This window comes from Lutra lutra, chromosome 12 (genome assembly GCF_902655055.1).
Source record: "Lutra lutra chromosome 12, mLutLut1.2, whole genome shotgun sequence".
In the NCBI taxonomy this organism is placed as follows: domain Eukaryota; kingdom Metazoa; phylum Chordata; class Mammalia; order Carnivora; family Mustelidae; genus Lutra; species Lutra lutra.
Window position 1 is genome coordinate 77,942,575 of NC_062289.1, and position 25,642 is coordinate 77,968,216.

General features: G+C 60.1%; 1 protein-coding gene across 3 annotated transcripts in view; it reads left to right on the plus strand.

Annotated features, from left to right (window-relative positions):
- Positions 1–243: 243 nt before the first annotated feature.
- Positions 244–25,642, plus strand: part of GALNT9 (polypeptide N-acetylgalactosaminyltransferase 9) — a 72,766-nt gene continuing 47,367 nt past the window's right edge. Inside the window, exons 1-2 of one of the 3 annotated variants that reach the window (XM_047698532.1) lie at positions 244–616; positions 22,317–22,497. In XM_047698532.1, the coding sequence (XP_047554488.1) occupies positions 376–616; positions 22,317–22,497 (422 nt within the window). In that variant the 5' untranslated portion in view covers positions 244–375. Of the gene's footprint in view, positions 617–14,968; positions 15,027–22,316; positions 22,498–25,642 lie in introns of those variants that run through there. The other 2 variants (XM_047698533.1, XM_047698534.1) reach the window with 2 other exon arrangements.

Here is a 25,642-nt window from a genome sequence, read left to right on the forward strand (position 1 = left end):
GGGCAGCCCCTGCGCGCGGGGACCCCGGGCGGCGGCGGCCGGGAGCGCTGAGCGGGCGCGGGTGGTGCTGAAGGGACAGCTCCCGGGCGCGGGCGGAGCGCGCAGCCGGCCCGCAGACCCCGGCCCCGAGCGCCCCAGGCTACAGCCCCCGGGCCCCGCCCGCAGCCCCCCTGCCGCAGCCCAGTGCCTGCAACCCCCGGACCCCACCCCCGCCCGCGCCCTTCCCCCACGCCGCCCGCAGCCCCCGCCGCCCCGCGGTCAGCCGGGCTGGCTCATGGTCCCCGAAGCGGCGGGCCGGGCAGAGGCTCCTGCGGCCGCTGGGCCCACGGGGATGCCCCGCGGGTGAGGCAGCCCCCCGCGCTTCCAGCCGCGTTCATGGCGGTGGCCAGGAAGATCAAAACTTTGCTGACGGTCAACATCGTGGTGTTCGTGGGTATCATCCTCTTCTCCGTGTACTGCCGCCTGCAGGACCGCTCGGAGGGGCTGGTGCAGATCGTGCGCAGCGCCGACCGCCGGGTGCGGAGCCGGCACGCCAAGGTGGGCGCGCTGGTGGACCGCAAAGCCATCCTGCAGCGCCTGGACCACCTGGAGGAGGTGGTCTACAACCAGCTGAATGGTGAGCGGAGGCAGCGTCCCGCTGGGAACAAAGGGGCTGGACAGGGGGACTGGCAAACAGCGCGGAGGACCCGGCTGTGTGTTCCAGCTGCTGAAACCCTCGCTGACCCCAGGGCCTGATGGCCAGCAGGGGCTGGGATCAAACTCCTTCTGTGTTACTTTGGGTGGAGACTGGGTAGGAGGCAGATAAGGAAGAGAAGGGGTCCCTTTAGCAGAGAGCATTGGCCTGGATGGCCACTCATTCATTCACTCCCCCAGTGGACCCTTGAGAACCAACCCCCCCAACCACACATGCGATGTCTCCAACTTATTCCCTGAGAGAACTTGAAAGAACTTCTCAAGGGTCTAGGACTTGCTTTAAGAGCAGGCAGTGCCCGGGTGCAAGAGTGAGGGGGCATGTTCCGCTTTCCTAGAAGCTGTGGGAGAGGAGGTCGTCGCCTGGAGCCACTCCTCTCCCTCCTGGAGGATGTGGAGACTGGAGGGAGGGCAGTGCTGCCCTCGGAGGTTGCTGATGTGGTGTCTTGAATGCTGGTGGGGAAAGGTGCCTCCCTGGAACCCCTGGGCCTGTTCTACCTCCTGTCCTGGGGATGTGCAGGCCTCCCTCCAGAAAGTGTTGCTATGGGGCAAGCACGAGGCCAGGGGCTGGTGACTCCTGGACAGAGAGAGTCGGGGTCCAGCAGGGGCTTGGCCAGTGTTCACCCCCTAGAGGGACGCTGCGCTGTGATGCATGGAAGCCCATAGCCCTTGGAGCTCCCACAGCAAGCCCAGCTCCTGGGATGGGCTCCTTACTTCTTCCCCATAGGTGTGGACCCCTTGCAAGGGTCCACATTAGTGTGACTGAGGGTCAGGCTGGGTCAGGCTGGGAGGAACGGGTATTTTTCCACTTTGGTATGCAGCTGACGGAATAAAGTCCCTGCCACTTCCTGGGCTCTCTCTGTGCTGAGGTACAAGGAGGAAGGAGAAAAGTTCGCGTGTTTACCTCATTAGTGGGCTTTTTCCTTCTGTTCTGTGCTATTCTGGTTTCTGTACCGGCAGCCCCAGCAAAGCTTGTCGGAAGCGTGGGTAACAGGCTCTGGGCGGGGGTGCCTGGGAGCTGGACTGCACCAGTGGGGGGGGTCTGCGTGCTTTCTGCCGATATGGGGGTCTTCTTGAGGCTTCCTGTGGGAGGAAGCAGCAGCCGGAGACCCAGGGGCTTGGGGACACAGTGGAGGAGGGCACTGTCCACTTGTAGCTGACTGCCTGTCTGGGAGGGAGCAGAGTGTCCTCTGAGTCCCCAGGCTCCCTCCCGCTCCCCACCCCAGTCCCTGGCTCCTGGTTCTCCTCCAGACGTGACTTCCCCTTTGGTGAGTGAGCTCTGTGGCTTTTCTGATCTCTCCTGTGCAGCCAAAGCCACGAGGGGAGAAAAGTTTAGCCCGACTGCCACTTGGCTGCTGTGGTGGGGTGACGGATCTCTGGAAGCCGCGCGGCCCGCTGATAGCACCTAGCTTTACTGAAGTGTATTTGCCAGGGTGTTATGGTCTGTTTTATGGGGAGAACCGGAGGATTATATAAAAACATTGGCCGCATACTGGGTTGTGTAACATCCTGACGCCCAGCTCAGCGCTGCGAGAGGCTCCCCGCCTCGCCCTTCAAGGTGAGAGGGAGCCAGCTCCGCGTGGCGCAGGCCAGGACCTCGGACAGATGCTCCTGACAGTAGCAGGATGTCGCCAAGGGTTTCGGAAGAGACCCTTGCCCACCCAGCCTCTCCCCTCTCTCCTTCCTTCACCCACCTCTCTCTCCAAGTGTGTCCCTGTCTCTCTGCCCCATCCCTCTGTCTGTCTCTCTCTGACTCTGTCTCTCAGTATGTGCCTGTCTGTCTCTGTGTCTTGGTCTCTGTCTTTCTCTCTCCCTCCTCCTCCTCCCCGCTCCTCTCTAATGAGGGTACTGCTCCCCACTTCTAGGACATGTACCCAACACAGTGCCCCCCACAGGAGTCACTCGGTATTTGTTCTTGGAGACAACGAGAGCCAGTCTCTCCCGCATCTGGGGTTGGTCCCTAAGGAGGGCCAGTGCAGGAGTGAGTGGACATTTGCCCACAAAGGGCCGTTTGAAAGCAGGGCTTAGCCCTCCAGCCCTGTGCTGGCTCCTGTGTGACAGGTACTGCGGGCCAGCCGCGCTTCCCGTGACTGCCTGTCCCACTTAGAAATGACCCCTGGGAGTCTCCACCGAGTGTGGAAAAGAGGGAAGACATCCAAACCAAGTGAATGTCACTTCTATTTCCTCAGCCTTGAGTGCTTCCTGGAAACGTCTCTCCTGGCTTACGGGAGCTGGGGGGAAGGCAAGGGTGTCTGGAAGCAGGAGGCTCTCCCCACGCCCTTTCTTCTCTGCAATGTCTGAGTGTCCTCAACAAAGACCTGGCGGCTGGGGTGTGCCCACCCAGAGTCGCAGGACTGGGGAGAAAATCATCTTTTAGGAAATGCGATGCAGTCACATCCTGTGTGTACATGAGACCTTCGCTTCTAAATTCAGCGCTCAAGGCAAGAAGAAAAATGTTTATAGCCAAAACTCATCCTTCTGGATATGTTACGTCGCACATGAAGTACAGCTTCCACAGTCGTGTGTGCGTGGCTGGTGCGGGGCGTCTCGTGATCGCGGATTTGAGAGCCTCCAGCCCCATGAGGGCAACGGGGAGGGCATGTCCCCATTCGGCTGCCTGCCAGCAAGCCCTCTGTTCTTAGGAGTGCAGCCATCCTGGGGGCGGGGAGGGCAGGGGAGAACCCACGCTCACTTCTCTTTCGTAGGTGAGCTGCCACCAAGCAAAGCGTGTGGCCCCGTGTCTCTGCCATTGTGGTCGTGGGTGTTACACGTTGCAAGCGTCACCAGCTAACAGGCCTCGTGCCCACCAGGACGGGGCCTCCTCTCTGCGGGGGAGAAGGTGCCCGCCACTTGGCCACCTTCCTCCTTTCGTGCCTCCTGACACTTTCTTCTGACCTTTAGGGGGCGCGGGTCTGACTGGTGTGGACCGTGGAGGGTGAGCTGTCCGTCGTGGGTGGCTGGCCTCTGTAGATGGAGGTACTTTCTACGATTCAGTTCACCCCACTATCTCGACCCAGCCCTGCCCAAGCCTGTGCAGCTAGAGGGTAAGACCCGGGTCTGGTGTGCAGACAGCCAAGCCTAGAGCCTGCGGAGAGTGAGGCTTGCCCTGAGGCAGCGGCAGCCGCGGCTGAGGGCAACACCTATGTTAAAAGTGATCTGCGTCTCTACTGCTGTCCAGCGGTCAAGTTAAAACAGAGGGTCCAGTGGGTCTAAGACCTCCAGGGTGTGGGCAGCCCCCACCCCCAGTCACTCGCTCTCCTCTGGGAAAGAGATGATTCTGACTCTGCTTCCCCTCGAGTTTCTAAAACCCGCGTGTGACTGACGCCGTCTTCACCCTATTTGTGCACGACGCCTGCCTGGAATTCATCTGAGGGTTTGTCTGCTCTGTGCGCAGCTCTAACCCCGGGGTCCCAGGCCGGACCCTGCGTATTCTTGGTGCTCCGTAAATATTTGCCGAATGAGCGAGTGAGCAGATCTTTCTCTGAACAATTCACTGCTGTGCTAGTGAATTTATTTAAAAAGCTGCAAATCAGCCCCACACCCACAAGCAGGTGGTGACCAGAATGAGGAAGACAAGACGTGGGCTCAGGTCCAGCCCAGCTGGGCCGTGCTGTTGCCCTGGGACTCTGAGCCCAGTGCCACGCTCCATTGAAAGGCCCGTGTAGGGAGATATTAGCAGGAAACCCAGACTCTGTCCTTGCAGAGATCAGGAGATGGAGACAGACCTTAGAAGAGAATAAGTCTCATGGTGAGAGTCAGTGTCACTCAACCCTGTGTCCTTTTGCCAAAAATCCTGTCTGGCGTGTGGCCCCTGCCTGGGCTGTGGCTCTGCCTTGGAAAGCCTGGTCTGTGGCGGACCGTGTCCTGAGCAGCCACCTGTCCCTGGAGGACAGGGATGGCTGGGTGTTAAGGGGTGCATGTCCATGGCCGCAGGGTCCCTGATTTCTGACCAGGAGGCCAAAATCCTACCGACGCTCTGAGCATGCTGAGTTATGATAATGAAACCCTCCCTGAGCTGCAGAGGCGAGCCAGAGACGGCGGACTGAGACGGCGGACTCTGACCCACTGTTTGCCTTGCACGTCTGGCCGCAGACGAGCCACGTGTAGGTGTCCCGCATCTCCTGCTGTGCTGTGTGCCTCACCGACTGGCCACGTCACGGCTGGGAAGCGGAAGTAGGGAGCCTGTCCAGAGACCCTCCACACTGCGGTGAACCGTGCGTCGTGGGCGGAGGTCTTGGCCCGCCACAGCCCTGACTGAGGGAACAGAAGCTGCGTGAGGACCACGAGGGGGTTTCATGCCCGCCGTGCGTTCTGTTTGCATCCTCCAATGATGAGTAAATCAGGCCCTGAGAGCGTGCAGAGGAGGGTCGTGGGGGTCTGAGAACACCCAATGGTTCCTGGGGCCACCAGGGTCTAGGTGTCCCGGCCAGACACCCCACCGGGTGCTTGCCCACACACTATCCCCTGGGAGCCCTGTGTGCGGAAAAGGTGCTGGTTTCTGGAGGGAGGTTCAGGGCTTTTCTGTGCACAGAAGCAGGTCCACATGGGAAATGCTCCAAGATAATCCCCATGTTAGGGAGTGTGCATTCCGCCGGAAAGCTTTCCCGTTCGCTGCGTTTCAGTCCCACCGATGGCTTCCCGCTGGGTCCGGGGGCCTCTCGAGCTTGAGCTCATGGGTCCTCATCTTCCTGTGCCCTGGGAGCCGTACTGTCCTGCACACTGGCCTCAGCTGGCCATGGCCAGAGAGACGGCGCGGTGTGTCTGCGAGGCCTGGGGGGTCCTGGCAGGTCTGGCTTTACCGTGGTGGCGGCAGGAACTCGGCAGGCCCTTTGTCCCCGGGTCTGTGTCCCTTGTGTCCCTTGTGTCCCTCACGTCCCTTCTGTTCTGCTGCTGTTGAGTTACTACGGCGAGTGAGAAACTAGGGCATCTGCCCAGAGCCGGGCCTCCCGCCGACGCCAGGGCAGGGCTGCCTGCTGTGTGGTGGGACCTGTCCTTTCTGTCCCCCTCTGGCTGCCCCGTGCACAGCACGGGGACAGCCTCCCTCACTCTGAGAAGGTGGAGAACAGTTGGTTTTGCTTTCCCTCCTCTTTGCCTCTGCTTCTCGGCCTGCTGGCCCCATCCAGCCACGGATGAGGCAGGGCGGTCCAGGCCACTTCCCGGGCACAGGGCTCTGCTCTGGTGGACCAGGCCCCTTGTGTTTGGGAGCAGCAGGCGGCAAGACGCTCCAGCCCGTGATAAACACCTCTCCTGGGTCTCGGGGTGGGAGGCGGACCCCCCAGCCCTGGTTCTGTGTGGAGACTTGTGCCTGCAAATCCGCAGCCACACTTCTAGGAATAATTCATGCCGGCGGTGACCCTGGGCTCGGAGGAGCGGACTAAGTGATTGCATTTACGATTCAGCTCCGCAATCTGCATATTTCAAAGGCCCTACTTTCTGAAAGGACGGTTTATCCTTCGTTGCCTGAAACACGACGAAAATAAGTTCTTAGATGTTTCCCTATCTGGTGTCCCGTGGAGGCATCCTACGCTGGGATCCACATCTTAGGACCATGGTTCTCTTCCCCACCAAATGGCCCCGTGGGCTCCCAGCAGCCCCGCCTCCCAGGCCCACTTGCCTGGTCCCCCGGGTCAGGTCAGTTCTGACTAGCTCCTACCATGTGGGTGTGGGCTCCCAGAGGCCTCAGCAGTTGGCGTGTTATTCCTCAGTGAATAAGCGAAGTGCTTTCCTTCCTTAAAATGCTGTCCCAGGGCCCAGCACTGTGCCAGGGAAACTGCGTGGTGTGCGAGGCATCAGGCCAGCGATGGGTCCTCACGGGGCTGCACCTGTGAGGTCCTGGTTAGAAGTGGGGCCTGGCTGCGGGGCGCGACTGGGTGAGGGGTGGGGGAACGTGAGGGGGAAGGCAGGGACACGGTGGGGCATGTGGTAGAAGCAGGACAGGGGGCTCATGGTAGAAGGCAGGGAATTGAGGGGGCGTGTGGTAGAAAATGGGGACATGGGGGTGCGGGAGTGATGCAGGGGACACAGGGGCACATGGTGGAGGGTGGGGACATGGGGAGCTGGGGGACACGGGGGATGCTGAGCACGGAGGACACGGGGTGGGGGATGCTGCGGTGGAAGGTGGGACACGGGTGGGAGCATGTGGCAGAAGGCGGAGATATGGGGGTGCCGAGCACAGGAGATGAGTGTGGGGGTGAGGCCTTGGCCCTGCAGGTGGCTGCTTTGCCTGGCCATGATGCCAGGGATGTCTGGAGGGGCTGTGGTCACAACCAGTTTGTGACCTGCCAAGTGTATCGGAAGAGGGGAAGAGGGCAGACATGGCAAGGCCAGTCTCCCCAGACCGCCGTGATCTTCGATGTCTGCTGTGTCCTGCTGCTCCCGAGAAGACGGGGCATTCGATTCGCAGATGTGTTTCTGCAGGACGGCGGTCCAGGAGTTGGGGGCTGGAGAGTCGCCGAGCGGCACTGTCCTTCAGGCAGTGAGGGCCGCTTCCACGCTGTGGATGAAGGCAGGACAGGTCCTCCGCAGCCCTGCGAGGGCCCTGGGGTAGCAGTGAGGACGCTGCCCAGCGGCCCCCACCCTGGCGTTGGCCTGAGAGCGACGCACGAGTGGACAGCGTTGACCTAACTGGCTCCAGAGGGTGGGGCGTCGGTCACACACAGCAGGCCCCTGGGCGTTCGGTGGTCATCGGACGGGGGTGCCACGTGTCTGCGGCACCCAGCCCGGGCCCAGCACTCGGGCAGCATGAGCCAAAACCCAACTGTGCGTTTAATGTCTTTCACAGTGTTAAATACATCTTTAGAGCGTTCCTGGGAAGATCATAAGGTTTTCGCTCAAGATGTACGAAAGCGTCAGTCACATGTGTGTCCCCAGGTCTCCTGAGGCGGTGGTGCCAGGGCCCCCAGGGTGGCTCGCCTTTGGCCCCAGCCTCGCGGAGGCCTTCACTGCGGCTCCTGCTGAGGTCCCCTGGGCGATCTCTGAGCTGATCCCTCCAGTGTGTTCCAGGCCGAACCAGAGGCAGCAACACTGCACGGTGACGCACCACGTGGACCCCACCTCGCAGTTCCCGTGTCCGGTGAGGAGGCATGGGAGGCAGAAGCACAGGCAGGTTTCCTCTCCTCTTGCTGTAAACAGTGAGCACGGATGTAGTGGCTCAACACGGCACCTACGAATTCTCTCAGTTCCGGAGGTTGCAATCCACCGCGGTTCTCCCTGCGCCAAAATCGGGGTGTCTCCGGGGCTGGCTCCTTGTGGAGGCATGGGGGGAGGAGTCCCAGCGTCCAGGCCCCTGTGCCTCCCTGCCTCTCCCTCCTCGGCCTCCCTCTTCTACGTTGAAGACCCTGCTACTGCCTCAGCACAACCACCCCCGATAAGCCGGGGCCACCTCCCCAGCCCGGGGTCAGCTGACCAGCAGCCTATTCTCTTCACCACGTAGTTGAGCTGCCCCAGGCTCTGGAGCTGGAGGCTGCCTCTGGGCCGACCACAGGAGGCACACTATCCACCATCCGGAGAGACGCTAAGGAGCAAACTAAGGTGGGGAAGGACAGCGTCCCGAAGACACTGGCATCTTCACTCGGTGCCCAACAAGGCTTTGGAGAGAGACCAGCTTGTAAACGGAAACTAAAGTGCAGGCAGGGCGTGCATGGGTGGTGGGAAGTGCTCCAGGCCCAGCAGGTGTCAGGGTCCTGGGGCAGCGTGGGCTCAGTGCATTGGCAAGAGAGCTAGAAAGCTGGTTGGGGGAGTCTGTGCTGGAGACCCATCAGGGAGCTGTGGCTGTCGCTCAGGCTGCCATCCTGGACCAGGCTGCGTGCACAACAGAAGTTCCTTGTCTCATGGCTCTGGAGGCTGGTAGTCCAGGGTCAAGGTGCTGGCAGGACCAGTTTTCGGAGGGAAAGCTCTTTCTTGCTTGCAGATGGCCTTTCCTCCATGTGCACATGGTCCTGGTCTCTCCCTCTGTGAGGTCAGTCCTCGCACAGTCCTGCTGCCCTCTCACAGGGTGCAGGTGACCCAATGGTCTGTTAGTGGAAGGGGCGGGCGGGGAGAAGTTAGACCCCGCAAATGTGCTGCTCTATGGGGAGGAGGAGCAGGTAGATGGTTCTCCGCGCATGTCGTCTCCCAGCTCGGGCCGCCGTGTGCACGGAGCAGGGTGCCCAATGGCACCCCTGGCCTCCACCGGTGATGGCAGGGACACCCCCTCCCCACAGTGTCCAGTGTCCCCGGGGGACTCCCGCTCGCCTTGAACAGGGGCGACGCAGGTCAGCCTGAAGTGAGGGGTGGGTGGCATTTCTCAGACAGGAGGGGCACGAGGGTGCAGGGAAGGAGCATGTCCTGAGCGCATGATGGGGGCGAGACCCCAGCTCTCCGGGCCGGTTCTGGGGAGGCAGACAGGGCGGGAACTCTGGGGTTCTCTTCCGATTCTGCCGTTTTCTCAGGGAGGCAAGAAGCCAGGTCATTGGGCGGCAGTGCAGGTCCACACCACCCCTCCCTCCTCCTTCTTTCTAAGGTTGGGCCGCAGCCGTAAACACATGTTTGAAAAGCACGTGTGTGTTAGGTTGTGTTCAGTCTGCACGATTCCTCTCAGAACAGTGGTGCGACAAGTGCATGTCAGGTGACAGGGACACTGGGAGGCTGGGGGATGGCCCCGTCTGCGAGATGGAGGTGGGTGGTAGGGGCGGGGGGAGGGGGGTTGGGGGTGGGAGAAAGACTGGGAGAAGGCCCACAGGGAGCAGGGAGCGGGTGCCACTTGGCTGCCTTGCCCCCCTCCACATCTGGGGAGGAGTGTGTCTCCGACCTCCACCCCCATCCAGGCGGTTCCATCCAGGTGTCTGCTGGGGGCACAGGTGGGAGGCTGGGGAACGATGCAGCAGGCTCCCAGGCCGGGGTGGGGCTCCCGGGGAACCTTCTCAGGGGAAGTTTGCCCCCTTCCCCACACCTGGCCCCTCCCAGCCTCCATGTTGCTGAGGGAGACCCCAGGATCGGGTCTCGTTGGACTCTGTCCCACACACCTGGTGTTTACAGCAGCCACAGAGCGCCTGGGGGCCCGGCCATGCCACCCCCAAAGCCACCTGGGGGGGAGGTGATCTCCCCATCACCTGGGCCCAGGTAGGTCAGGTGCTGGCCGAGGTGGGACTTGAGTCAGACAAGTCTGGCTCTAGGAGCCCCGCCCTGTGCGCCTCGCGGGAGACGGTGCAGACGTGAGCTTAGATCGGTGCCATGTATTACAGCTCCTGCCTCTTGTAGCAGGAACAGGGACTATTTTTATGTTTAACAGAACGGTTCGGTCAGATCAGCTCTGCGTGCAGCCCGGCTCTGAAACCAGCCTTGACTTTATTTCAGAGAAACGGCTGGCTTATGCAGGGGCTATTTTCACACCATTTCGAGCAGATGGTGGGAAATGCCTGTTAATATTCTGCGTGCTTCAGCACTCAGCGGTGGGCGCAGAGGCAAACACGCTTATCTTTTTTTTTTTAAATTTTTTTATTTTTTCAGCATAAAACACGCTTATCTTAATTGGTGGGAGGAGGCTGTTGTGGTTAGAACGCAGGCTGCGGCCACCCTGCCCCTCACCGCCTGGGTCAGGTTGCTTCCTTGCTTCCAGCTCCTTCCCCCACGAGGGGTCACCGTCATGTCTGCAGAAGAGAGAGAGGGGTAAGCCCTTGGAGTGCCGCCCAGCTTGTGGGCTCCATTCAGTATGATGAGAGGCTGCCGCTGTCACAGCTCGGCCCGCTCACCTCCAGGGCGCCCACCTTCCCAGCCAATCCCAGTGACCAACCCGGGAGTTCCTCTTCTGCTGTAGCCCACGGTGCATGGCGCCCGGGCTTCCCCGGCCAGCTTGGGGGGGGGGCTTCAGGGAGGGGCTTCATCCAGCTCACACTTCTTTCACAGAAAGCTGGCTCAGATACGGGGCCTTCCTCTGAGAGTTTACAGTCAGGTGGAAGGTAGTGAGTTACCAGTAGTACAGAAATTCAGAGGCGCACAGGAGGGAGAATGGGGGGACATCGATGGGGTGGTCAGGGGGGCTTTATGGAAGGGTAGGTGTTTGAGCTGTACAAGGAGGCAGATCTGGGTCCAAAACCCAACTGGGTGGCCTTGAGCAGATCACTTCCTCCCTCTGCCTTGGTTTCCATGTCAGTGAAATGGGAAGAATGATTATCCTCCCGCATTTAGATCTTGAGGAGACTAGATGAGAGAATGCGTACGAATGGGTCCCCTGGGTGGCTCGGTCGGTAAAGCATCTGCCTTCAGCTCTGGTCATGATCTTGGGGGTTCTAGGATTGAGACCTGCCTGCTCAGCAGGGAGTCTGCACTGCCCTCTCCTTCACCCCTCCCCCTGCTTTTGCGCTCTCTCACTCTCAAATAACTTTTAAAAAAGATAATGCATACAAAATGTTTAGCAAAGTGCCTGACACATAGTTGGTCTTCAGAAATGTGAGCAAAGACAAAGGAAGAAAAATAGCTGAAATTGGGTGGTATTTGGACAGGTGGATAGCATGATGCCTGACACATAACTGGTTCTTAATAAGTATTTGTTCACTGGATGGGTGAAAAGATGTTTGAGTGGTGGTTGAGTGGATGGGTGGGTGGATGGGTAGATGGATGGATGATGGTTGGATGGATAAGTGGGTAGATGGGTAATTGGATGGATGGATGTGTGGGTGGATGGGTGGGTGGATGAGTGGATGGATGGTTGAGTGGGTGGATGGATGGACGGATGGGTGGGTTCATGGATGATGATTGGATGGTTAGATGAGCGGGTGGGTAGGTAGATGGATAGATGAATGGATGGGTAGATGGATGGATGGGTGGGTGAGTGGATGGTTGGGTGGGTGGATGGGTGGGTGGATGGATGGATAGATGGGATGGATGGGTGGGTGGATGAATGATGGTTGGATGATTTGATGATGGTTGGATGGTTGGATGAGTGGGGTGGATGGGTAGATGAATGGATGAATGGATCGTCGGGTGGCTGGATGAGTGGACAGATGGATGGATGGATGGATGGATGGATGGATGGATGGATGGATGAGTGGATAGATGGATGGATGGATGGATGGATGAGTGGATGGATGGATGGATGGATGGATGGATGGATGGATGGATGGGTGGATGGGTGTGTGGATGGATGGATGAGTGGGAGGATGGATTGCTTTGGGAGGAGATCCTGCACAGTGAGAAAAGCCAAGCATTGAGAAGGGAAACAAGTATCCTGAATGGCAGAGGATACTTGTCCAGGAGGAGGACAGAAGGCCAGGAAGGCAAGTCAGGCCCAGATGCTCCCATGTACAAAGAGCCTGTCAGGCACAAGTGTGGGTCTGAGGGCCTCATGTCTAGTGTGGCCCTGCCAGAAGGCTGTTCCCAGTGGGGGCAGAGACATGGAACTGTAGGCACCACCCAGGGCTTCAGCTCCCCCTGAGAACAGGGGTGTGGGCAATGTTCTCCTTCCCAGAGCTGCAGAAGCTCAGATGAGAAGAAGAGACAGCTCGGTGTTTGAGTCCTGCAGAAATCATGGGGCCAGACTCTAGACCTTCCCCATCTCCCCTCTCCTGAGGGTCCTGCCAGTCACTGGGAGGGCAGACACCCAGCTCCGGCCTCTCTGTCCCTGACGTGGGGCCTTTGGGGTCAGAGAGCACTCAGTGGGGGCTGGCTTAGACCAGGTGTTGTTTGCTCTGTCCCCACCCCAGACAGACAGCTCTTCTGGCCCAGGACTGCCCACCACTGAAGGCCCTGTGCCTGGATGGGGGCTCTGGGGAATAGGGGGCATCCCTGGGGGTGTGTGGGTCCCATGAGAGAGCCACTGTCACCTTCACTCATATGGGGAAGCCGACACTCACAAAGCTTAAGTATTTTAAGCACAGTCAGGACGTGGGTGAAGGTGGGGTCACCAGCAGAGCCAGCCCAGACGCCTGCCTGGCAGCCATGGGGGCATCTGCGGCCTGGTGGGCTCAGGTCTGTGGAGGCGTGCGTGCCCATGCAGGCTCAGTCTTCCACTTCAGGCTGCAGAGCTGGTGCCGGGATGACTGACATCTCGGGGAGTGCGGGGTGCGTGCACTTGGCCTGAGAGACGAGTTCCGGGGGACAGAGGTGGCCTCAAGCGACGGAGGTGTGTGCCCCCAGACTCCGCCACGGGAGCCCTGCGCGCAGTGGGATGACATTGAGGAGGCGGGTCTCTGAGAGGCGGGCGGGCTCCAATGGGCCCTCCATGCGCCCTGGGAGCGTTCCCTGCGGGCATCGGTGGCCTCGCAGGAAGAGGAGAGATGGATGTCCGTTTCTCACTCTGAACGCACACCCCAAGGACAGACTGTGGGGGACACAGCAAGAACTTCCAGCCAGGGAACAGGCCCAGAAATAGTCTCTGACCGGGAGGCACACCGGTGCCTTGCTGTGGACTCGCAGCCTTGAGAGCTGGGAGAAGTCAGGGCGTGCGAGCACCCCACGTGCGTGTTTCCTACGGCAGCCAGGGTGGGCTGAGACGGGGACACTTTGTGCTTGCCCACCGTTGCCCAGACGGGACACTTTGTGCTTGCCCACCGTTGCCCTGGATGGAGCCCTGGGAGCAGCACCCACGGCTCTGGCTCTGTGTCCTTCAAACTGGGAGCCCGCAGTTGCCCGCCCTCCAGTCACTCCTTCACGCGTGTCTGCATTCTCTCCCTGCGCCTGCTCAGCGAGCACCTGCTGCGAACCAGGTCCTGGGGCTGGGGCCGCCAGTGAGGCAGGCAGTCCCTCCCCGGGGTCAGGAGGCCAGCTGAAGGAGGAGCCGGATCCTCTGTCCCCACCCGAAGGGGCTCCCGGCCAGAGCCAGCCAGACCCTCAGCTCTCTGGGGTTTGGCCCTACATCCCCACATCTGTCCGCAGAGCATGGGCCCTCGGTCTCCTCCTGTCCTTGGTACCCCCTGCATTTCCCGGGACATTCGGCAGTCGGGATCTGAGCAGAGAACCCAGCCTGGCACAGCCAGAGCACATCTATCGTCAGAGGCCGGGGACCTGACCATGCAGCTGCACTGGGACCCAAGTGGCCACTGAGGGACAGGACACCCAACTGTCCCTGGACCCACTCCCCAGCAATCAGGAGACCCAAACTGGAGCCAGATGGAGCAGGCCACAGGGCACGCTTACAGGGAGGCAGCCAGGAAACCCATTTTGCCGGATATTTGCAGCCTCTCCTTATTTCGCCTGCTTTGGCCCCATAAATATTGCCATTACAAATGAAGATGTACCCAGCGCCCAGTGGGTCTCTGTGACAACGTATCTCACAGGCTTTGCCATGTCCTGCAAGATATTCATGGCTCCACGGTTCCAGAAGGCCGGTCCGGCTATTGACAGCTCAATGCTAGTTCGGGTCCCCAGAGGTCCTTAACACACGCCCCAGAGATGGAATTTGCTGCAGAGTGTTGGGAGAGCGGGTACGCAGAACCGGGGGCAGAGCCGGTGCCCACAAAGCCACGCGGGGCCTGTTGCTTTGACTTTGCAATCGCCAAAATTAATAGCAGGCGTGTTGGGTTGGCCTACATTTTTATAGAGCAAAGCAAGAGAGGGGCTGGAGTTGGCGGGTGCCCCGCTCCCTGCTCCTTCCGCCCCACCCTCCTCTGGGAAGGCAGCCACGGAGGTGGAGGGTGCGGGAGGACACGGCCCGGGGCCCTGGCAGGTGACTGGCAGTCTGTCCTCCACGGGCTCGGAGTCCCACCTGCCGGGCGATCTGAGGTGCGGGAGACCGCTGGTGTGGTCAGTGTGGGCAGCCCGTCCTCTGCCTCAGCACAGGGGCCCTGGCGTGTGTGACAGGTGTGGTGGCCGTCAGGGAAGGTCAGTCCTTGGACCCATGGTGGACAGGAGTTTTGCCTCTGCCCTTCTGGACTCCTGGGGCCATGAGTGGGCCTTCCTGCCCTGTCCAAGCCTGCGTGCCCCACATCGGGGGCATCTGCGAACACGACGCTTGTGGTATTCAGGACGATGCCCGCCCCTCCGAAAAAGCACTCATCTCACAGATTCCCATTTTTCCTCACGTCTGTCCTTGTCATTTCTTCCCACTTGCCAGAGATGTTTATTGCTTTTTAGCAATTGGTGGTGGTGTTCATTGAAATCTGAGATTCTTGGTGGACTCTGGGGAGGCTGGTGGTCCATCAGCTGGCAGGGGTGCAGGGTGGGGGGACCTGGCTGCCCAGGGCGCACTGGCGGGACTCGCCCGTGAGGCCCTCCACTCTGCCTTTGAGGCAGCATCTGCAGTGGGACTGTCTCCTCCCGGAACACTGGCTGACGTCACTGTGACAGATGGAATCCGTGACTCAAGGAAGCCGGGAGCCTGAGAGCCACGCTTCCTCCCGCGCTGAAAACCCTCGCAGCCACCGGTATGTGCTGGGCGCCCTGGTCTGGAAGGCGTGGGTCGCAGGTGTGACGTGACTCCTCTGAGGAGGGTGGCTGGAAGGGGCCCCAGGATGGGGGGGAAGGGCACCGCAGGGAGCCCCCCCCCCCCCCCCCCCCCCCCCCCACCCCCCGCAGGGCCCATTTCCCTGCGTCTCTGGGAGAGGGAGTTCAGGGTCTGCTCGCAGCCCCAGCACGTGGCCTGACGGCCCTGGGGTCTGTTTCCCTCAGCCGACATGCGCAAGGGCCCAGCCCCGTTTGGTTCCAGCTTCTCCCTTCCTAGTGAGTGGCCTTTGGCCTCGTGGTCACAGGGTGGCTTTCCAACCCTGGGCACGGAGTCCTAATTCCAGGCAGGAGAAAGGGGGAGGGACTGCAGGTAAGAGGCAAAAACCCACATACACCAGCTGAGACTGTGCCTTTTAGACACGTTTCCCAGAAATCCCACCCAGCAAACTCCACTTAAGTCTTATCGATCAGATCTTGGTGCCACGCCACCCCGGCGGCAAGGTTGGCCCAGGGAGCCGAGCGTTTCAGCTGAACTCATTTCCACCCCAAATGAACTGTGCTTCTACCAACGAAAGGGATGGAGAGGATAGATGCTGGCCTGTCCCTTTCCTTAGAACTTCCCTCTGCTCCCCACCCCCATCCCTGCCCCGGCCCCCTCCCCTCCCCTTCCCCATCCTGGCCTCCCCTCCTCTTCCCTCTTCTCCCCTCCCCCCACACCTCCCCCTCTGCCCCTCCCCACTCCCCCTCTTCTCCATCCCCTCCCCCTGCCCCACGTGCCCTCTTGGCTGCCATAACAAATGACCACAAACGGGGTGGCCTTAAACAGCAGGGATTTGTTCTCTCACAGTCTGGAGGCCAGAAGCCTGAAATCAGTGCTGGCAGGTTGACTCCTTCCCGAGGCTCGGAGGGAGAATCGGTTCCAGGCGCCCCTCCAGCTTCTAGTGGCTCCTGGCAATCCTCGGTGATCCTTGGCTTGTGGACACCTGACTCCGTCTCTGTCCCCATCATCACGAGGCTTCTCCTCTGCGTGTGGCCCTCTGAGCCCCCTCTAAGTTACCAGGACACATGTCCTTGAATTTACGACCCACCTGAATCCTGGATGCTCTCATCCCAAAGTCCTTACTCTAGTTACACCGGCAAACACCCTCTTCCCGGGAGGCCACCCCACAGGTTCCAGCTTCTGGGGCCTCTATCCAAACCACCACCTCCCCATCCGTCTAAACCAGGGGCACAACCTCTCAGCCTCCAGGCAGCCGTGAGAAACAGCCTGGGGGCCGGGAGTTGACCACCTGTGCCGGTGTAGGGCCCTGTGCCCAAGCACACGCGTGCCGTCGGGCAGCGGGAACCTTCCACAGGAGCTGGGAGCTCAGGCTTGCACCTGAAATCTCTCTCATTGGGCAGTGCCCGGAGACTTGCTCTAAGCCCCAAGGCCCTCCCAGACCCTCCACATCGGCTGCTCTTCTCTGAAACGTCTGGGCCGTCGGTAGGAACAACTGTTGGGGCGACTGCTCCGTGGGTCCATGGACGAATCCGGATCTATCCTCCTGGCTCTGAATGTGGTCACTGTGAACCACCCCTGCACCTACCTGCCTGGGGTCCTCTGCTCTGGGAGCACAGGGCTCTGCTGCCTCCCTGCCTCCTGCTGGCACCCAGGTTTAGGGAAGCCGTTGGGGGACTGCAGGCTGTCCACAAGGTCGCTGTGCCGCTGTCAGGAGACCCGGGGCCAAGGCAGGTGGTGCAGTGGTTACACACCGCTCCAGAAGTCCGCTCCGGGCCTGGGCATGCCTGTGGGAGGCCGCACCGATGGCCTGCACTCTGCCTGGGTGCTCTGCCCTGTGCCGGGGCTGCCGGGACCCATCATTGCATGCTGATGGGCTTAAAGCAGCCCAGAGTTACTCTTACCATCCTGGAGCTCCGAAGCCTGAAATGGGTGTCCCTGGGCTGGAACCATGGTGTGGGCAGGGCTGGGCTCTCTGGACGCTCTGGGGTGGATCCTTCCTGCCCCTCCAGCTTCGGGGGCCCAGGCATCCCGTCCGTACGGGCTCTGCCTTCAGATCTCACGGTCCCCTCGACCGTGTCCGTCAAACCTCCCACAGACTCTGTGCTTTAAGGGCTCCAGATGGCACGTAGGTCCCTCCTAGACGGCCCCAGGTGCTCTGCATCTCAGGGTCCGTACGGTGATTCCGTCTGCAAAGCCCCGATTACGGGTGTCTTTGAGAGCTGTCCTGTGGCCTTCCGTGGCCTGCCACCCCGAGCCGGCAGATGGAGACCCTCTGTTAACCGAATGCTATCAAGTTGTGAATATTCACAGTCGTCTGTCTTGGAAAGTCTTGGTTTTCGCCCAGGGACACCCATTAAAACGCTCTGCCGTGAGGGGTGTCCTTCCTGCCTCTGCCTCAGCACAGCGAGATATGGTGCTGAAAGTGACAAGCCATTGTAATTAACGTCCTTGATGTCAAAATGCGAAATTGGGGACCTTTCCCGGTTCCCTCTAAAATCCTCCATTGAGGTGATTTGAAGTTGAAAGCACGTGGGTAGGAGGCTGTGCGGCCTCGGTGAGCCTGGGCGGGGAGGGGGTGGTGGTGGTAGTGGTGGTGGTGTCCTTCTGTGAAATGTGGGGATAAAAGCACTGGGAGCAGGTCCACGGCCCGGGGGACCAGCGTAATGACCGCCAGCTGTCACAACGGGCCTGTAGCCCCCTCGTCAAGCCCCAGCGTAACAGCAGGAGTGGTTTCTGCTTCACTGTCGCAGAAGTCAGCTGGGTGGACGTTCCAGAGGCTGCGCTGACGCTGACATGCAGATTTCCCATTGTTCTCAAAATCTCTTCTCATTCACGGGGAATGAAGAGTCCGGGGCTCTGATTCCCCCACAGGAGGGAGTGGGACATTACAAACCAAGCCGCCTACCCTCCCGTTCTGGAGGCCCAGGGCGCCTTTGTGATCTGGCCTGTCCCTGTGCCACCCCCAGCAGGTCAGCCTGGGGTCTCAGGACTGCCCGGACAAAGCAGGAGCTCTGGATGGCTGAAACCACAGCCACTCATTCTTCCACAGCCTGGAGGCTCCAGGAGGCCAGGGCCCCGGGGGAGGGGCTCCCACTCCTCAAGCTGCTGGAGCTCCTGGCGGCCTGGCCGGTTGCGTTCCCTGGCTGGTGGCCTCCGTCCAGTCTCTGTCGGGGGTTGTCATGTGGCCATCTTCTCTTTGCCAGCGTCTGTGTCCAAAATCCCCTCTTCCTAAAAGGACCCCACCTCAATTCAGGATGACTCTGTCTTAGCTGGTGACCTCTGCTGGGACCCCATTTCCACAGGTCCTGAAGGCCAGGCCAAGCCACCGTTCAGCCCACGTTCAGGCTTCAGAGCCTGCCTGTCCCCCATCCGGTGGCCTGATGGATGGGATGAGAGATGAGCCCCTGAGGGTGGCAGTAGGACAGGGGACATTGTGCCCCACCCTCACCCGGCACCAGGCCCAGCTGGGGAAGCCAGGACTTCGGGACGTGAGGACAAAAGCCGGTTCTGTAGGTGTCGGTGTCGACCCCGGGGGCCTTGGCGGTGCTCGGGCTGTGACCCCCAGTAACGGCCGGGCCACCTTCACTCTGTACAAGTTTCTTGTGGTTCTGTCTGTCCTTGTCACCCAGGGATCAAGCAGTCCTGCCTCTTCGGAAGGAAGTCTTTGTGAAAGAGACAGGCGCCCACGAAGGGCATCCCAGAAAGGAGGGAAGATGAGGGTCCCCAGAGCCCCACGGGGAAGAGCTGATGGGCGGGACTCCACGGGTTTTTAATCAGTGGAGCTGTAAGAGAGCTGGGGCAACCCAGGGGCGCCCCTTGCCCTGGGGGACAGCCTCTCGGAGTGGTAGGAAGCCTGAGGCCGCCCCATGGTGACGTGGTGACGTGGTGACGAGGCGTGTTTGGGTCTCAGCGCTCCCACCTGGGCCAGCCTCTGTTCAAGGTCTGCCGCGCTGCTTTCCCACCTGGTCGCGTTCTTGCTGGGGTTTCGCTGTTTCGAGGTGGGTGTCAGTGAGCATGGACGCTGTGCCTTGCTGAGAACTCGCAGGCGCCACGAGTGCTTAGTTCCCACGTGAGCCACACGCCGCTGGCTAACGAGGTCGCAGAACGTGTTCAGGGAGGGGACGTTTACAGAAACACATGTAAAACCAGGTGGCTTGTTGGCGGGTCGATGGAAATGTGGCGACCAGGACCTCACGGGAACCCGACCCCGTGTGTCCCCGGGAGCAACGGCTCGGTGTCTGTGGCTTCCATGCTCGGGGCTTTATAGCTCGATCCCCACCGAGGAGAATCTGGGATGTCTCTCAGAGCCGATGAGGAGCCCCAGCAGCCCCCCACCCGCCCCGGGCACTCAGGACCAGCCGTGAGCCTCCAACCAGACCAGATGCCAGTCCAGCCTTCAGCCTCTGGCTATGAGAGTCCCCAACCCCAGAGGGCCCTGGGAACATTTGGGTTTCCCAGGGCCTTGCCATCTGTGCCTCCTTCCACGTCCATGTTTGGGGGGCTCCCTCATGACGGGGACATCCATCTTTCACTTTCTGTAAAAGCACTCAAAACGAGGAAACACCCATGCGCAGACTTCACAGATTTTCTGGAACACTGGCATCATGGGCTGCTCTGTGTCACGGGCTTCCCGCCTCCATTCCCTTTGGACTTGGTCGGCCTCCTCCGAGCACACGGCTCTTGTCTGGGGCCCGGGGCGTGACGGCGCGCGGCTGCTGGCCACGGCCCCGTGTCTGAAGCCCGAGCTATGTGAATATTGTTACTAATTATCCTTACCTCTCTGCCCTTGAAAAGTGCACCAAAAGTCAAGATCTAAGCCTAACGCCAATGAAAATGCACATAATTTGGGGGAATGAGTAGTGTCTGGAGAGCAAGCGAGGCTGCCTGGACATTCCATCGAGGGTATGTGTGTGGTCAGGCCGGGCCTCGTGGCCTCCGTGGCTTGCTCGCCCCAAGCCCGCCCCGCAGCCGGCACGGGGTGGTGAAGGTGGGCTCGCTCCTCATCTTGGAAGCAACCTCCAGCCGTGGGGAGCTGGGTCACGGTTGTGCAGCAAAATTAGCTGTTCTAAGTGACTTTGCCAGCGGCTGACAATGTGGAAGCCACGGCGTAGCTATTTCTGTCCCTCTGGGGGTAATTCAACAGCTTATTTTTAAAATTTTTATTATTGTAAGAACACTTACCGTGCCATCTACCTTCATGACAAAATTTTTTAAGTGTTGCTAACTAGGCGCGGTGACGTACAGCAGACCTCTAGCTTACCCCTGGAGGTTCCGACGGCTCCATAGCTGAAAGAAATCTATAAATGACAGCGACACCCGTTGAGGGGAAGGCCCGGGGGAATGCAAATGTTTCCTTTAGCCCACGAGGAAGTGGACAGACGCTGTCTGATGTGACACTTCCAGAAATAGAGCCGAAAGTGTTCCTTCTGAGGTCACAGTCAACCCCGGGATAACGGAGGATAAAGGCGCAGCGGGGAAGAGTGGAGGGAGGAGGAAGGCGGGCGACTGGACCTCAGGCTCTGGGCAGCCCTGCAGGGGCGCTGTCCACCCGCGGAGCACCCCACGTGTGGGGACAGCCAGGAAAGTCCCATCTTTTGCAGGCTGGGGCTTGCCCAGGACACCCCAACTCCTTCTTTTCGTAGCTTTGCGCACGGTTGGAGTTTCTCACATGTGTGTGTCTCACCTTTACAAGCAAAAAAGTAACGTGAAGCAGCCCCGTGAGTTCCAGGGCCTGACCCCGCTCAAGCTAGGTCCTCCCTCTGCTCCAGCCCCACCATGTCCGACCCGGCTGCGGCCCACCTCACTCGGGGGAGGGAGCCCCAACCCTCAGGCCCCACGGTTTCTGGAACCCACCACAGGCCCCGCCCCTAGCCCCGCCCCAACCCCAACCCCGGACCCACCCCACTCCGGGGCCCCCCAGCCTCCCCTTCCCTGCTCTGCCCCCATCCTCAGGCCCCATCCCCTGGAGCTCACGCCCTAGGGCTCCTCCCACCCCCCATGCCCCCACCCCTTGGCCTCACTTGGCCCCCACCCCCGCCTCCTGCCCCCACCCTCAGGCCCTCACCGCAGGTCCCACCCCACTCTGGGTCCCCCCAGCCCTGGGCTCCACCCCCCAGGTCCCCGCCCCTTAGCCCTCAGGTCTGAGGGCACATCTGCCTTTGGGAGGTGGCTATTTACAGACTTTCCAAAGTAGAAAATGCAGCACAGACGTTTAAAAGTAGCATCATTATATATATATTTTTGGTATATTAAAATAAGAGGAAGTGATTTCTGTGTCATGCAATTTTTCAATTTTATATGCAATGTGTGTCCTTCGGTCCTACATAAACACCAACACAGGTTTGCTGGTTCAAGACGGAATATTCCGGAAAACTGAGGTCCAGGTGCCAGGGCTCCCCTCCTGCTCCCAGACTCAGCGGGGCCCTGGTGCAGGCCAATGGGAAGGTGTGTGCGGCTCCCGGGCTGGGACACATGCTCTGCCAAGCTGGGAGGCTGGCCGGGGGCAGGGGCCGCCGGTCGGTGGGGTTTGTCGGGCAGCCTCGGCCCGTACAGACGCGGCCTTCTTGTTTCAGTCATGTCACAAACCTACGGGGGCGGCTGGCGCAGAGAGGAGACCCTGCCCGTGCACCAGGGAGCCTGCACGTGGGGGGCTGACCAGCCGGCTGGCCCCATCCCGCCTTTCTGCCGGTTGAAGGACAGTGTCCTGGGGCCTCACTCCCAGAACCAACATGTCCCAGTCACCCGTCCCAGAGAGAGCCAGGGTGCCGTCCCCGCGCGCAGTGGGCACTCCGGCCCTGCTCCTCTCTGGCACATGTGACCATTCCAGGGAACGTTCCAGAACAACAAGCCCCAGGCCTGACCTTCCCAGGCAGCCCATGTGCACACATGCCTCCTCTCCTGCCTGGTCTCCCAGGTCAGCTCCATCCCTCTCTGCCCTCCGAGGCAGGGCCCCACGGTGCCAAGTCCTCTGCGTGAGGCATTCTGGGGCTCCCGGAGGACCGTGGGCACACCCGGTCAAGTCCCACTGTATGCGTATAGTGACGTCAGAAAGACCAACAGCGTGAAGGGTCCTGGAGCGGGTGGGCAACCGCTTTGCATTCTTAAAATTAACTTATTTTTATTGAAACATCTTTTTTGAATTAATAGACTTCCTTGAATTCCTGGAGTTGGGCCTGGGAGAAAAGTGGCAGCCCAAGGCTGGGGACGGGCTGGGGAGGGCGGGAGGGTCCGGGGACTTGCTTGACCGCCCTCCTTTCCCATTTCCCACCAGGCCTCGCCAAGCCCATTGGCCTGGTGGAGGGGCCGGGGGGCCTGGGCCAGGGCGGCATGGCGGCCACACTGCATGAGGACAGCCAGGAGACAGAGAGCAAGTACGAGGAGTATGGGTACAACGCGCAGCTCAGCGACCGCATCTCCCTGGACAGGACCATCCCGGACTACAGGCCAAAAAAGTGAGTATGTGGCCGCCTCCCAGGCGCCCCCCGGCCCAGCCCCCGCGCGCTGTGGGCTCCCGGAGCATGGACACGGCCGTGCACGGACACGCAGGCAGGCACCCTGGGCCTGCGCTCTGGGGTCTCTGCTGTCGGTGGGTCACAGGCATCCGGCCCACGCAGATGTGCACAGGCCTGGGAGCCGGTGGAGATTTGCCGCCGCTCCACGCCAGGACACCGGTGAAGCGTGGGGACCTCGGGGCTTACTTGCTCACACGGCAACCCCACCTAGAGCTGTCTGCGCTCTCCACCCTTGAGCCCCTGGCCCTCCTGCCCCCAGTCTGCCACTGGCTGTGGCCTTGCCTCGTGGTCTCTCAGGACATGGCCTCCTGTTTGAAAGCTCAATAGGTACCTTGGCGGGGATGACGTTTGAACAAAATGCCATATTAAGTGAACGTGATTACTTGAAAACAGTCCCTCAGGCCGGCACATGGGCCCTGGAAAGGAAAGGCGAGCTTGGCCAGGCTCCTCGCTGTGGCTCTGTCTGTGGAAAGCCCTGGGGCAGGAGGGACCCTGGGGGCTAGCACTGGGGGGGGGGGGCACGGGACCGAGTTGGGGGGTGGGGCCAGCCCTGGAGCAAAACCCAGCACAGCGGCTTGGGGGGGCGTTTTCAGAATGTGTTTGAGACTGTGTTTGGGGAGTGGTCCAGGGAGCTGGGTGGAAGGGCTACGCTGCCCCCCCACCCCGCCCCAGGGAGGAGGAACCCCGAGCAAGTGCATCGTGGGGGGCGGTACAGGTGGGGCACAGTTGCAGGTGCGATGCCCCCTCCCCCAGGCCAGGCTGTGGGAACTCACTGAAGACACCCCAGACTGAGGAGTGAGGTGTCCTGGGCCAGGTGTCCAAGTGACCATAGGTGCACGGCGCGGGCCTCCTGTGGCCTGGCCCTGGGGTTCCCTTCACCCTGTGCTTTGGGAACAGACAGTAGGAGCGGCCTGTTCCTTGGACAGCACCGTCTGCAGGTGAGAGGTCACCGTCCACCTCTCCTGTTCCTCGTGGGACTTCATCCCAGAGGAATTCCCCTTGGTCCTGGCAGACCCCGAGCACACGTGCCCCCGTTGCCTCAGCCCCGCGCCACACGAGAGAACGTGGTTTTATGTCATGGGTAGCATCAAAGCATAAGCAATGCTGGCTTTCCTTTCACGAGATGTTGTAAAGATTCCTTTTCTGGGTAAAAAATGTGGTTCTGTATAAAACAGGCCAATTTGAAGAGACGCTAAGTGAGTAATGCAGGTGACGCCTGGATGTGACACAGGCACTAACACGGGCTTGAGTGGCTCGGGTTCGGGACGTACCCAGTCTGTGCTCTAAGGGCGTGTGTGCGCGCACGTGTGTGTGGTGTGTGCGCATGCATGAGTGTGCATGGTGTGCGTGTGTGGTGTGTGCATGCGCGTGCGTGAGCGTGCTTGTGTGTGCACTGGGTGAGCGTGCTTGTGTGCGTGTGTGCGTGAGCGTGTGTGTTGTGTGCACGTGCGTGACTATGCGTGGCATTTTCTGAGCGCTCCCCAGGGCGCCCTCACCTCTGGAGCGTGGCCTCAGTAAGGCTCACTCAGTGGCTGGAGCTGAGTTGTTGGGCTCCTGGGTGCACAGCAGCCTCCGGAGTCCCCCCAGGACTACCCAGGCTCAGTGACTCCGCCCTGGGCAGTGCCGTTTTATTCCCGCTGTGCTTTGTGGAAGGACAGAATGACATCACGCAGAGGAGTGCAGAGGGCAGGGGTGGGGGTATAGGAGGCATTTTCCAGCTGCCCCTACCCGGGCAGTCACAGAGACGGTGCGGAGCCCTCACAGCCCCGGCGAGTGACTGCTCCCATGAAGTATGACAACGGCCCTATTGTCCAGGGTTTCGGTGGCCAACTGACCTTCGTCCCCAGCCGCCAGAGGTCAGGCTGACACTGTGGCTCGAGCTCCAACATGGACAGCTCTGCAGCACAGACCACCCCATGTGGTAACCGATGACATTCCACGGGTTACCTGGATGCTCGTAACCAGTGACACTCTGGTCACGCACGGTGTCCCAGACTTCTGCCGTGCAGGGAGGGTATTTATGGGCAAGCCAGCCTGCTGTGTGAACCCCTTCCTGGGCACGCGGTAGTATTGACTTGGCAAGTGAGTGGCACCCACCTCCCATAATCTCACACGGTTTAGAGCGCTGGCCCTCCCCTGTCCAGCCGTCGCCAGCCCTGGGCTGGGGCAGGGCTCTCCTGGTGGTCCTGCTGCGTCTTGAGCCATCAGAGCATAGAGCAGATGTGAGTGTGTGTCATGGATGCCATTGTTGGCTGCCCTGAAATGTGGTTCTATTTCCTTGGGCTCCAGCTCCTCATTCCCACAGGGGAACCCATGCAAACTTTCTGCTCCAGCCACAGGGCAGGTCACGTGACTCAGGATTCCAGCAATTAGAGCGTTATGTCCACCAGCCACATCTACGGCTCAGTGATGTCACATGGTCTGGGCCAGTCCAATCAGAGTGCATGTTGCAATTACCTGAGGTCACTGGGGAAAAAAATCAGGCTTTTCAGTCAAAGTAAAACTGTAAAAATGGGAACATGGGGAGCTGCACAATCTTACTATTATGGGCAGAAAGCTTGGAGTTCCCACAGCCCACTTGTGGAACTCAAGGAAAAACCCAGTGCAGAGTGTGGCCAAGCTGGGAGGTAGGGAGGAATCAGGTTCCAGGGCCATAGTTGGAGCACCTAGATCAAGCTGTTCCTGAAGCCAATCACAATAAATTATAAATAAATGAAAACGTCTCTAGGCTCTCTAGTAAATTAGCACACATACACACATATATTTTTAAATCTTTTGCTCAAATATTTGGATTGTACTTCTGCATTTTTAAAAAAAAGATTTTCTTTATCTATTTGAGAGAGTTAGAGAGAGCATGAGAGAGGAGACGGTCAGAGGGGGAAGCAGACTTCCTATGGAGCTGGGATCCTGATAAGGGACTTGATCCTGGGACTCCAGGATCATAACCTGAGAGAAAGGCAGTCGCTCAACCAACTGAGCCACCCAGGCGCCCTATTTCTTGCTTCTTAACGGGCTCTCCCTGCTCCATCTAGCACAACCGTGCACACTCCTGAGTCCTCAGAGAACTTTCCTCTGGCACCTCACT